The 12,252-nt window shown below is 36.3% G+C and overlaps 1 protein-coding gene across 1 annotated transcript in view; it reads right to left on the bottom strand.

The window, feature by feature from the left end:
• Window positions 1–12,252, bottom strand: part of MORC1 (MORC family CW-type zinc finger 1) — a 179,188-nt gene that overhangs the window by 46,293 nt on the left and 120,643 nt on the right. Inside the window, exons 18-19 of the mRNA XM_029214773.1 lie at window positions 8,532–8,597; window positions 7,308–7,553 (exon numbers count right to left, since the gene is read on the bottom strand). Coding sequence (XP_029070606.1) covers window positions 7,308–7,553; window positions 8,532–8,597 — 312 coding nt within the window. The remainder of the gene's footprint in view (window positions 1–7,307; window positions 7,554–8,531; window positions 8,598–12,252) is intronic.

Here is a 12,252-nt window from a genome sequence, read left to right on the forward strand (position 1 = left end):
TAATGCAAGTTAAGTATGAAATGTGTGGTGTAGATTATAGTGCTCAATGGTGAATCAAAGGGCTTGTAGTATTTTGCAAAGAATCTGCATGAATTACTGTCTATATACTGAATATATAATGTCTCATATGGATATATACGTTGTTCTTAAAATTTATGCCGATGTCGCTGGGGGAAATAAGATATATATTCATTTCAAAATATCTATGATGGCTTTCTTTTATTTTATTATTTTTTAAATAAATTTATTTATTTTATTTATTTATTTTTGACTGCGTTGGGTCTTTGTTGCTGTGAGCAGGCTTTCTCTAGTTGCAGTGAGCAGGGGCTACTCTTCATTGCAGTGTGCAGGCTTCTCATTGCAGTGGCTTCTCTTGTTGCAGAGCACAGGCTCTAGGCGCATGGGCTTCAGTAGTTGTGGCACACAGGCTCAGTAGTTGTGGCTCGCAGGCTCTAGAGCGCAGGCTCAGTAGTTGTGGTGCACGGGCTTAGTTGCTCCACAGCATGTGGGATCTTCCTGGACCAGGGCTTGAACCCGTGTCCCCTGCATTGGCAGGCAGATTCTTAACCACTGTGCCACCAGGGAAGTCCCTATTATATTGTTCTTAATCAGTAGATACTGAATATGCCTAGTATCATGTGAGATGTCTGCAGTCACTTAAAAAAATTTTTTGACAATTTCAACATACATTTTATAACATATTGGCTATATTCCCAGTATTGTACAATATATCCTTGTAGCTTATTTTATACATTAGTGGTTTGTACCTCTTAATTCCCTACACCTATATTGCCCCCTTTCCCTTTCCCCACTGATAACCACTAGCTTGTTCTCTATATCTGTGAGTCTGCTTCTTTTTTGTTATACTCACTAGTTTGTTGTATTGTTTGATTCCACATATAAGTGATATCATACAGTATTTGTCTTTCTCTGTCTGCCTTATTTCTCATAGCATAATGCCCTCAAAGTCCATCCATGTTGCTGCAAATGGCAACATTTCATTCTTTTTTATGGCAGAGTAGTATTCCATTGTATATATATGAACCACCTCCTCTTTAGCCATTCATCTGTTGATGGACACTTAGGTTGCTTCCATATCTTGGCAATTGTAAATAATGCTGCTATGAACATTGGGGTGGCTTGTATCTTTTCAAAGTAGTGTTTTGGTTTTTTCGAATATATATCCAGGAGTGGAACTGCTGGGTCATGGGGTACCTCTATTTTTAGTTTTTTGAGAAACCTCCATACTGTTTTCCACAGTGAATGCACCAATTTACATTCCCACCAACAGTGTACAAGCATTCCCTTTTCTCACCAATATTTGTTATTTGTGGGTTTTTTGATGACAGCCATTCTGACAGGTGTAAGGTGATATCTCATTATGGTTTTGATTTGCACTTCCCTAATGCTTAGTGATATTGAGCATCTTTTCATGTACCTGTTGGCTTTCTGTATGTCTACTGTGGAGAAATGTATACAGTAGTTAGATCTTCTGCCATTTTTTGACCGGGTTGTTTGTTTTTTTGATATTGAGCTGTATAAGCTGCTTTTATATTTTGGAGATTAATCCCTTGTTGGTTGCATCATTTGCAAATATTTTCTCCCATTCTGTAAGTTGTCCCTTCATTTTGTTTACTGTTTCCTTTGCTGTGCAAAAGCTTTTAAGTTTAATTAGGTTCCATTTATTTATTTTTGCTTTTGTTTCCATTACTATAGGGGACAGATCAAAAAAAATATTGCTGTGGTTTATGTCAAAGAGTGTTCTGCCTATGTTTTCCTCTAGGATTTTTATAGTATCCGGTCTTACATTTAGGTCTTTAATCATTTTGAGTTTATTTTATTATCAATTGCAAGGAAAAAACTGCAAAAAACAGAAACACGTGGAGGCTAAACAATATGCTACTAAACGGCTAGTGGATCACTGGAGAAATCAAAGAGGAAATCAAAAAATACCTAGAGATAAATGAAAACAAAAGCACAATGATCCAAAACCTATGGGACACAGAAAAAGCAGCTCTAGGAGGGAAGTTTATAGCAATACAAGCTTACCTCCGGAAAGGTAAATCTCAAATAACCTGACTTTCCACCTAAGGGAAGTAGAGAAAGAAGAACAAACCAACCCAAGTTTAATAGAAGAAAAGAAATCATAAAGATCAGAGCAGAAATAAATGAAATAGAGACTAAAAGAAAAAAAATAGAAAAGATAAATGAAACTAAAAGCTGGTTCTTTGAAAAGATAAACAAAATTGATAAACCTTTAGCCAGACTCATCAAGAAAAAAAGGGAGAGGGCCCAAATCAAAAAAATCTGAAATGAAAAAGGAGAAATTAAATGGACACCACAGAAATACAAAGGATTATGAGACTACTACGAACAACTATATACCATTAAAATGAACAACCTAGAAAAAATGGACAAATTCTTAGAAAGGTACAATCTCCCAAGACTGAACCAGGAAGAAATAGAAAATATGAACAGACCAATTACCAGTACTGAAATTGAATCAGTAATTTAAAAAACTCCCAGCAAACAAAAGTCCAGGAACAGATGGCTTCACAGGTGAATTCTATCGAACATTTAAAGAAGAGTTAACACCTATCTTTAGAAACTATTACAAAAAATTACAGAGGAAGGAACACTTCCAAACTCATTCTATGAGGTCAGCATCACTCTGACACCAAAACCAAAGATCTCACAAAACAAAATTACAGTTCCATATCGCTGATGAACATAGATGCAAAAATCCTCAACAAAATACTAGTAAACTGAATCCAACAATAAATTAAAGGGATCATACACCATGATCAACTGGGATTTATCCCAGAGATGCAAGAATTTTCAATATCTGCAAATCAATCAACGTGATACACCCCACATTAACAAATTGAAAACTAAAAACCATATGATCATCTCAATAGATGCAGGAAAAGCTTTGGATAAAATTCAACATCCATTTATGATAAAAACTCTCCAGAAAGTGGACATAGAGGGAACATACGTCAACATAATAAAGGCCAAATATGACAGACCCACAGGTAACATCCTACTCAATGGTGAAAACCTGAAAGCATTTCCTCTTAGATCAGGAACAAGACAAGGGTACCCACTCTCACCATTTTTATTCAACATAGTTTTGAAAGTCCTAGCCACAGCAATCAGAGAAGAAAAAGAAATAAAAGGAATCCAAATTGGAAAGGAAGAAGTAAAACTCACTGTTTGCAGATGGCATGATACTATATAGAGAAAATCCTAAAGACACCACCAGAAAATGACTAGAGCTCATCTATGAATTTGGTAAAGTTGCAGGATACAAAATTAATATGCAGTAATCTGCTGCATTTCTATATACTAACAATGAAATATCAAAAAGAGAAATTAAGGAAACAATCCAACTTACCATCACATCAAAAAGAATAAAATACCTAGGAATAAACATACCTAAGCAGGCAAAAGGTCTGTACTCTGGAAACTATTAGACACTGATGAAAGAAACTGAAGATTACACAAACAAATGGAAAGATATATCATGTTCTTGGATTGGAAGAATCAATACTGTTAAAATGACCATACTACCCAAGGCAATCTACAGATTCAATGCAATCCCTATCAAATTACCAATGGCATTTTCACAGAACTGGAACAAAAAATGTTTTAATTTGTATGGAAACACAAAAGACTCCAAATAGCCAAAACAATCTTGAGAAAGAACAAAGAGGCTAGAGGAATCATGCTCCCTGACTCCAGACTGTACTACAAAGCTACAGTAATCAAAACAGTATGGTACTGGCACAAGAACAGACACATAGATCAATGCAACAGGATAGAAAACCCAGAAATAAACCCATGCATTTATGGTCAATTACTGACAAAGGAGGCAAGAATATACAATAGAGAAAAGACAGTCTCTTCAATGAGTGGTGCTGGGAAAACTGGACAGCTACATGTAAAGGAATGAAATTAGAACGTTCTCTAACAACATATACAAAGATAAACTCAAATGGATTAAAGACCTAAATGCAGTCACTTTTTGATATTGAAAAGTGTTTCTTCATACTTGAAAAGGTGAGAAACCACTGGAATGAAAAACTTATGATACAGGGAAAGGTCTCCTTTGATTGGAATGGCTAGAGGTAGACTCAACTTCTTGAGGGCAAAACCTGTCTTATTTATCTCTGAGTCCACAGCACCCAGCCCAGAGTAAATGCTTAATAAACGTTTGTTGAGTGAAATGAATTAATCAAGGAAACTAAGGGAAAATTCAAAGGAATTAAAAGTTGCAGATGTAGGAAACAAATACATTATTTTTATTGGAAGCCCCATCTTCAGGAAATGGTGGGGGGGGATTAGTATAAAAAAAGTGGAATCTTCTGAGAAATTCAAGTATGTGATAAAACAATTCTCTAGGAAGAACAATTAATTAATTACCTGTATTAAGAGAGCTGAATTGTGGTATATATAAGGTAAAACACTGGCTAATTCCAGAGCCATTTTTATCAAGCTTTTGGAACACATAATAAGATTTAGTTGGAGTGTTTAGCCTGTCTTCCTAATTCCATCTACTTAGGCTAATATCAAAATTAATCACACTTCCTGTACTTCCTCTGTCTGGAAGTGGTAATGCCTATTGTTGTGTTAACTAGATAGGAGATTAGAATGTACTGCAAATAATCCTCAAGTAATCAAAAGCCTTTTGAATTGCAGTTTAAACCTGACTAAATTCATTTTTCAAGTTCTTTTCAAAAATTTCACAGTCTTCTGATCTATCCACTTCACTTCCAGATTTTCTTAGTATAGACTATCTTCCGAGGTAAACTTATCTTCCCAAGAGTTGACGTACAACATGTCTTCATTTCTTTACCTTCCACTTGCTAATCAATCCATTCTAATCTGGTTTCTATTCTCTCTAGTCCAACAACAATAGAATTTTTCCTGTGATCATCCCTATTACCACTAAGTCATTAAGTCAATGGACTTTTTAGGCCTTTGCCTGGTTGAGTTAGCCTCTCAACAGAATTCAGCTTCTCTGACCATCTACATCCAATATCTCAACAAACAGGTCAGTGCTCCCTCCTCAAGGCAAACACACAAGGAACAAAGTATCCACTCCTCTTCACTCCACAGGATCACTCTCACCCACACCGTTATTTCCCCACAGGGCCATTGCAATAGCCTTTTAACTGCTCTGCCCACATTCACTCTGCTCTCTACTAATCCATCTTTCATACTCAACCAAAGCAATCTTTTCTAAAGGAAAATAAGATCACACCACTTCCCTGCTTAAAACCCTTCAGTAGTTTCCCGTTGCTTTCAGGATAAATACAAAACCACTTATCAAAGCCTATAGGCCTGCATGGTTCTGATCACACCACAGCCCCCTTTTCCCTCTCTGCCCCACCATAGCTTAGTTGTCTTCTTAAGTTACTTTGTATTACGTGTTCCCTCATTAGCAAATGATGTTTGCATTGATTGGAAATGCTCTTCCTCTCCTCTTACCCACTTAGCTGGAATTCAATCCTAAAAGTCATATGTCATTGCTTTTTCAGGGAAGACTTCTCTGTCCTCCCAGAGTCAAATCTCCTATTACAAGGACTCATGCTACTATTTCATAAAAATTACCACAGTAGCAGTTCACATTTGTCTGTATAATCATTGGATTGTCTGTCTCCATCACTAGACTATAAGTTCAGTGGGGGCTTGGGACCATATGTGATTTTGCTCATAGTTGAATCCCCTGTAGCTGGCTGGCATACTGAATGGCACATAATAGATGATTTTATATATATATACATATATATATTCACATATACCTATGTGAATCTCCATATTTAAAGTCTAAAATGTGTTATTCTAACACCTGGGCTCACTTCAACTTTGCGATCACTTGTACGTTGTTTTTGGAGCATGCAATCCACCCATAAAATAGGCCTACAAATCCCAAATCTTGAAATTCCACAGCTAATGAATGGAAATCAGGGGTTAAAGGAGATATAACTATAAAGTAATAGCAACTACTTTTTATACTATAAGCATGAAGTTTTTTAGACATAGCAGAAGTTGAGTATCTGCTGAACAGATGAATTTTTACATTCAAATATGATACATAATTCGAAGTAAAATTCTGAAGATTGTAGACAGATTCAGCTTAGCTTCTTCTATAGTCTCAAGAAAAGACTTAGGGCCAAAGTTTCAAAATTATAGGGAACTGGATTTCAAATATTTTAAGAGAATGAGCTACCCAAAAATGAAATGAGAAAGGCTGCCTTAGGAGGTAATGAGTCTCCATCACTAAAGATTTTCAAGAATCCATACCATTTTCCAAAGATATTACAAAGATATCTCACAAATGTGTGAGATATTTCTGTAATGTAACTATTATTCAGAATAATTCCTTCTGAAAGAACCATGCCTGAAATCTTTTCTCCCACCATGCTTTACACAGTATCTTACACAGGGCTCAGTGGATATTTGCTAATCAAATTAGTTTCTTGCTTTCAGAACCTATGGTAACTCATTTGAATATTTTCCATGTGCCCCATATTCACCCTTTAAGGGTGAATTTAATTTTTGGAAACAGTAAAAAGATATTAGAAGTCAAATTTGATTAAGAAGGCAGATAAACTAGGCAATAAATTTTGGCTTATAAAAGATTTTTTAAAAGGTAGTGAGATAATATCTGTAGTCATTTAACACTGAATCTGGCACAGGGTAAATGCCCACTCAGTTGTAAGTGTTGTTACTGTTATATACTGAATCTGAGGGCAGATTCTCAAAAAGGAATTAAATAAGTGTAACCTTGTAAGAATAAAAGTGTAATGATTCCTTTTAAAAGAAACAAACTCACTTAGATACGTGGAAATTCTAGGGTGGTACATTCATTAAAATCAAGCTCAGCACTTAGTTATATTATGAACATCACATCTCATTTTTCCAGAACTTTGACTACAGGGATAACTACTTATGTAAAATTTGGCTAAGCATTTTTGCTATAAAGCATTGAATGCAAAATCCTCAAGATTACAGGTTTATCCTATACAAATATTTCTCTCTTAAATACAGATTAAAATCTTTATCCCACAGAGGTGTTCTTTAGGAGCCCTTCAGTGCTGATATTAGCAACCTGACTTTTGCTCCAAAAGAGAGAATATAGAAAAAAAAAGAAATTGGGACCTTGTCCAGGAAACTCAGATTACAATGTGTATGCTATAATTAGAATGCTTTAAAAATGAAGCAAAACGCTTACAGAATGCTATTCCTGGAAAAGTGAATTACTATACATTTGTGAATAAGAGAAGAAAAAAAAAAAACACCTGGGATCTCTCAGCTAGTTTGACATTTTCCAGCAGGGCGGCTGGATGTCTCCACTGTTGAGGTTTCACTTTCTTCTGCATAGGCTTCTTCGTAATTTTAGTCTCTGAAACATACTCTACACCGGAATCTGCCTCTCCTGTGTTACTTTTCCAGTCTCTATGGTTGACCGAAAGCTCAAAGGATGAAAGAGACTCATGCATCAGGTCATCACCGGAAGGCCTGATTCTCTGAATTTTTGTATTTCCCTTAAATAACAAAGAACATGCTTTTAATTTTTGGCAGCTGGCTTATTTATAATTAATTACCATTTCCCTTATAATCTTATGACATTAGATGATATTTATTTCTAATAAAAATTTTAAAAATCAGAAGCTTAGAATTTTGGCAAATGTCTGTTGCAAATACGTTGGCAAATGTATACAGCTGTAATGGCTCATTCAGAATTTGATTTAGCAGAGCTCAGCTGAGTCAAGAAACTTTCTGATTTTGAGGATGCAGAAGACCCCAAATTGAGAATACACTTCCTGACTTCCTCCCCAACAAAGACTTTCTTGCTTTTGGATCCCTGGTGCATATAGGTCAGTAATCTATTCATCTGAAGTTTGGCTGGGGTTATCAATCCCACCATTTGCCTGTTAAGAAATGTGAAGAAACAAAATTATAAAGAGTTTTCCATAATTTTTTGTGTGTGATTGGTATAACTCTAAAGGTTTGAAAAATTTTTAATTTTAGATAATAACAGACATTTGAGGAATATAATATGACATTTAGCAGAAACAAGAAACAATGTAGAAATTACATACACAACATATTTCTAGACAAATATATATCCAAGGACAAACACACACTCTCTCTGATTTTAAATGTATAATTTTATATAATACACAAATATATATTTTTCTATGAAATATATCTTGAAATATATTGGAAAGAATATACTGAAAAGATACAATTATAAATATATTAAAATATTTAAAATGGTCAATGTCTCCAGGCAGTAAAACAATGGGTGATTTAAATTTTCTTATTTATATTTTATTTTCTGAGTTTTTCCTAATAAACATGTATTACTCTAATAAGAAAAAAATGATGACAGTGAAAAAATATGTAACAGTGCTTCACTTTCTGAACCTATTAAACCATGATGACATTTAGCCCTTGATAAGTCTTATCCTTCATTTGGGAAATGTTACAAATGGCTCAATCTCACTTTAATTACTCACCTTAGGTGCTGAAGTTTGGCAGGTGGTAGTGAACTCAGTGATCCTAATTGTTGGTATAAACTGAGGCTATTATGGAAAAAATCATTAGACAAATGTAAGTAAAAATAACTTTCAACTGACATATTAAAATAATTCAATATTCTTCATTTCTTAAAGAAGTGCCAAGATCACATACTCTCATCAATCATTATTAAGGAGTCCCTTTCAGTTTAGACATAGAGCAATGATGTCTGACTGGTAGTGACTGGACAGTACAAGACAATCCAATGAAGTGTTATAAATCAAATGTCTTAAAAGCAATACAAGGGGCCACTGTATTAAACACTGTCTCCACAGCCCTCATCTCCCCTCTCTGGAGACCCTTTGTCTCCACTTGTAGGTCCCAGCATCTGGAATAAATCTTGACCTTCAGCAACAGCTCTGTATAGTTCAGAGCTCTGGGCCTGAGCTTCAAGGGACTTTTGAGGATAGACTGGCCTTAACTGTGTCCCTAATAACTGAGATGCTGCCTTACCCTCAGCAACCAACTCCTGCCTTGTACTCAGAGGCATAAGTAGAGAGAGAAAGCATTTGTTTTTCCTGAAAAAGAAGCACCTTCTAAGCTAATACTTTGATGTGATAATTGTTACACTAAAATGATGAGATGTTAATGAAATATTCAAAGAGAAGATAAAGAGTAATGTGGGCCTGCACCCCAGACGCAGGGTCACTCCCCTTGGAATGAGACCCCGGTTAGGAGATCTGCTTGCACCTCCTTTTTGGTGCACCCACTTTCTTTCGCTGTGCCACAGATGCCATCGTGGTATCTAGCACAGTGTCCACGCTCTCTAGGACAGAAAATTTACCTTGCTCTTGTTAATACCCTAACATCCAAACTGGAGTCCTGACTCCAGTTTGGGTTGGATGTTAAGGGTTGGAGCTGCTGAAAATTTTTCCAGTGTGAATGGCCTGCATAGATGTTGAAATAGGGCCTTTTCCTCTGTCCTGAGATCCAAATGGCCCTTGGTGGCATCTTATAAGTTGTAGGTACCTTTAAGGCAACCCTTCCAAACCTGAATTATTTCACCTGTGTACCTGTACCCAAACCCAATCTGTACTTCCACGTGCAGTCCCTCTTTTGACTAGTAACATCACCAAACACCCAGACATTCAAGCTAGGCTGTCCTGGGCTAATAATCACTCTCAGTCCACAGGTTTGCACCAGCCTCAAGTCACCTCCCTGTTTAAATGACTTTATCGTCCTTTGCTTGAACTATTTTCTATAACCTCCTCATTTTCTTGCTTCCAGTTCAGAGACTTCTCTAGACCTGTGCCACAACCCCTTTCTACACAATATTATTCACTTCATTAAAATAAGGAAGACAAGAGAGAAGAAGAGGGGGAAAGAGAAGGGGAGGTGGAATTCTCAAACTTGGATCCATTTGCTTAGAATCACCTGGTAAGACTTTTAAAAAAAACTATTGATGCCAAGTCCTTACACCCTGACGTTCTAATTCAATTATGTGGGGATGGGGCCTGGCATCGGTAGTTATTAAAGCTCTCTGAGTGATTCTCATACGCAGTCAGGACTGAAACCACTAGCTTAGAAGACAGAGTCTCATTTCGGTAGCACCTGCCACATGGTGTGGCACACAGACCACATTCAATTCAAGTTTATTAAATAAAGCCAAACAGCACCTAGCATGACATAAAAGCGGCTTTCAAACGGTTGCAACTAACTTTCTAAATTCTTCTTCTGAACGTTTTTCCCTCCATCTGACACCCCTTGTTGCCCTCATACACTAAATGCTCAGTCACATTTACTATTCCTCAGGTTCACTTTCATGTCCCCGTGCCCTTGTATCACCCGTTTCCTTTGCCTGGAATGACCTTTCTGATATTCTCCAGTTGTTGAATTTGACTCATCCTTCAAGTCTCAGTTCAAGTATTACCCACTCCGAATTCCTCCTCCTATTCCCCAAAGGAAAATTAATTGCTTTAACTTCTATACTCCCCTGACATTCTTCTGGATGTTTATATAGATATCTCTCACTATATATAGAGATTCACATGGAAAAACATATATTTTTAAAAGTGTATTTTTAAGTCTCCTTATTACTCCATTCTCTATTTGTCCAGTTCATATTCCACTAACAAGTAACCACTGCTACTTATTTCTTGTTTATTTTTCCAGAGATTTGCTTATACGTCATCTATAATACAAGCATATATACATAAGGTTTCCCTGCTTTTCCGAGGTGGGGAAAAATGGTAGTATATTATACACACAGTCTGCATCTTTCTTTTTTACTTAAGGATATATCCGACAGATCTTTCTCTATTAGTACTTAAAAAGCTTCTTCATTCCCTTTTTACAGCTGCATTGTATTCCTTCCCCACCTCCAGTTAGTTTTGAGATATAACTGTCATACATCATTAAGTTTAAGGTAATGGCTTGGCTTACATATATTGTGAAATGATTACCACAATAAGTTTAGTTATCATCCATCATCTCATATAGATACAATAAAAAAAGAAAAAAGTTTTTCCTTGTAATGAGAACTCCTAGGATCTACTCTCATGATAAGTTTCATGTATATCATACAGTGTTTGCTATACTTAACTATGCCCAAAGGTTTCCTTGAGCTCCCTCCCTCTGACCCCTCCCTACACCTCTTCCTACCCCCATCCCATCCATGGGCAACCACTGATCTGCTTTCTCTCAGCATAGATCATCTGCATTGTCTAGAATTTTATCTTAAGTGGAATCATAAATCTTTTTCGTCTGGTTTCTTTCACTAGGAAGAATTATTTTGAAATTAATCCATATTGCTTTGTGGATCAATAGTTCATTCCTTTTTATTGCTGAGTTCTATTCCACTGAACGGACATACCACAATTTGTCCTTTCACCTATTGATAGTCACTTGGGTGACTTCCAGTGTTTGGCTATTACAAACAAAACTACTATGAATCAAGACAGTATGGTACTGGCACAAAAACAGAAATATAGATCAATGGAACAGGATAGAAAACTCAGAGATAAACCCACACACATATGGTCACCTTATCTTCGATAAAGGAGGCAGGAATGTACAATGGAGAAAAGACAGCCTCTTCAATAAGTGGCACTGGGAAAACTGGACAGCTACATGTAAAAGAATGAAATTAGAACACTCCCTAACACCATACACAAAAATAAACTCAAAATGGATTAAAGACCTAAATTTAAGGCCAGACACCATCAAACTCTTAGAGGAAAACATAGGCTGTACACTCTATGACATAAATCACAGCAAGACCCTTTTTGACCCACCTCCTCGAGAAATGGAAATAAAAACAAAAATAAACAAATGGGACCTAATGAAACTTCAAAGCTTTTGCACAGCAAAGGAAACCATAAACAAGACCAAAAGACAACCCTCAGAATGGGAGAAAAGATTTGCAAATGAAGCAACTGACAAAGGATTAATCTCTAAAATTTACAAGCAACTCATGCAGCTCAACATCAAAAAACCAAACAGCCCAATCCAAAACTGGGCAGAAGACCTAAATAGACATTTCTCCAAAGAAGATACACAGATTGCCAACAAACACATGAAAGAATGCTCAACATCATTAATCATTAGAGAAATGCAAATCAAAACTACAATGAGGTATCACCTCACACCGGTCAGAATGGCCATCATCAAAAAATCTAGAAACAATAAATGCTGGAGAGGGTGTGGAGAAAAGGGAACCCT

The sequence above is a fragment of the Monodon monoceros genome, unplaced genomic scaffold (genome assembly GCF_005190385.1).
Source record: "Monodon monoceros isolate NGI ecotype Baffin Bay Population unplaced genomic scaffold, NGI_Narwhal_1 Super_Scaffold_11, whole genome shotgun sequence".
NCBI classification, from domain to species: Eukaryota; Metazoa; Chordata; class Mammalia; order Artiodactyla; family Monodontidae; genus Monodon; species Monodon monoceros.